Source organism: Sitodiplosis mosellana, unplaced genomic scaffold (assembly GCF_009176505.1).
Source record: "Sitodiplosis mosellana isolate CC-2019 unplaced genomic scaffold, AAFC_SMos_1.0 Smas_scaffold_6139, whole genome shotgun sequence".
Lineage (NCBI taxonomy): Eukaryota > Metazoa > Arthropoda > Insecta > Diptera > Cecidomyiidae > Sitodiplosis > Sitodiplosis mosellana.
This window is the reverse complement of record NW_022601380.1, coordinates 10,989-12,892: the sequence shown is the minus strand read 5'-3', so window position 1 is coordinate 12,892 and position 1,904 is coordinate 10,989. Positions and strand designations below refer to the sequence as shown.

The 1,904-nt window shown below is 37.7% G+C and overlaps 1 protein-coding gene across 1 annotated transcript in view; it reads right to left on the bottom strand.

The window, feature by feature from the left end:
• Positions 1 to 111: 111 nt before the first annotated feature.
• LOC129573859 (PP2C-like domain-containing protein CG9801) overlaps positions 112 to 1,904 on the bottom strand; it is a 3,980-nt gene continuing 2,187 nt past the window's right edge. The window contains exon 4 of the mRNA XM_055454990.1: positions 112 to 1,629. Coding sequence (XP_055310965.1) covers positions 1,547 to 1,629 — 83 coding nt within the window. The 3' untranslated portion in view covers positions 112 to 1,546. The remainder of the gene's footprint in view (positions 1,630 to 1,904) is intronic.

Sequence of the window (1,904 nt, the reverse complement as noted above, 5' to 3'; positions counted from 1 at the left end):
TTTTCGGCTATTTGGGCCAAGGCCTTTCAAACGGCCCCTGGCACTCCAGGGCCCAAGTACCGCCCTGCGAAAATAGCATATTAGCTGTATATATACCAGTGACGCAAAAATTGGCATTTTTTGACATTGTGGCTAAAAATGCACAGTATATGGAGCGTCACTGGTCGGACCAGTGATATAGTACCAAAATTTTTGAATATTCTTCAATGTATTGATTTTATTCCCCTACAAATTACATAGCTCCCGGGGGAGTGGATTTGATTAGTAAAAGTATGTCGGAAAATGGCTTAAATTTATTTTTTCGGCCCGAATTTTGGGATCAGCGGTAGGGAGCTGCAAATTTTAAAACATTTGGCATTTGGGCTACCCTAGAATACATATTGTGAAAATCGTTTAACGCAACACTGCGGTTTCTTGACAGTTCCTATATTAAATAGCTCCGAAGCGCCAACTGGTGCTCGCAAGTATATGTACTGTTTCACTCTTCTGTTGACTAATTTGACATTGATTTTGACATTTTGTTTGTAGTACACTTGCTAACACCAGTTGGCGACAACGATGAGAAGGCACAGCGTTGGTACAACGTTGATAACAATGACATGAAGTTGCAGTTGTGTATGGTAGATTGACACGAAACAAAATCTTTAGTTTACAGCCGTAATTTGTGTCAAAATATTGCGAGTTTTGGCTAAGATTGTTCTGAAAGAGTCTCTTTTGAAAATAAAACGAATTACATACGTAATCCAAACTTTTCCGCTCCGCAGCAATTTAGTTTACCTCCCGCTTAATGTTTAAACAAAATTTCAATGGACCCTTTTTTCATAGCATTTTTGACCTTAAAATATAACTATTTCGACCATTTTCCATAAAAAAGTGTCATTTTCGAACAAAATTTCAAAAATTTCAAGAAATGTTGGTTTCGGACCAAATTTATGGGCAAGTAGGTGTTCGGTTTTTCATAGACTCCCATTATTTTTGCAAAAAAACATCAGTTTGCCTTGATCGAAACCCCGAAAAATGCCTTTTTCGGGTACTTCCCGTACAAAAGTGTACTTTTTCAAGGTTTTTCAAGTCCTCAGTCGGAGGCTTATGGTACGAAATGAGTAAATCAGAATGAGCTCAAAATCAATCCAAAGCTTTGTCTCGACATGCCAAAACTTTTGGCTTTTACAGATCTCAATTATCTTGTCAACTTTTTGAGATAATCGGCGAACAAAAAACGCGAACGCGAACGCGGACGCGGACGCGAACGACGCCATACGCACATCGCAATTTTGCACATTTTTCATAGTAAACAACATGTTTTTAGAGGCAGATAGGTCTTGATCGATAGGATTTGTTCCCATCTACATTGCCTAGTGTACAGATATGTGCTTTTTGAAGTTTGGCGTGACGTTTTAGTGGTCCGAAAGAGGAGATGTCATGAAATTTTGGCTAGTAAAACCAATACTTTTCCATACAAACAAAGTTTGCGGAAAAGTAAAACTCTTTCGAGCTTATAACCAATGGAAACTCCATCAACAAGATGAGGAATTTTAAACCTAGTTTATACTTCGGAAAAAGAGAAATTGTAGGTACCTGTCGACTCTTGAGTAATTATATTCTTCTCGTACAATGATATCGAGATGCCTTGAATGAGAGAAAAAGAATGATAACACCGTGCAACGCATGTTTCTGCACATGAGAAATTCCGATTGCTTGTTTTAGAGGACCAAAAACCAAGCACTTTTGCATCATTAGTTTGTTCGAAACCACGTCTAGATTTTTTTTATCGACACATATAAGACAAATTTCAGGTCCAAATGAGCAAATCACAAACATGAGCTTCGATTTGATAGGTAAAGGCAAATGATTTCTACCTTTTCTGCCTTTGAACATCTAGTATGATCCTTTACAAACATTTT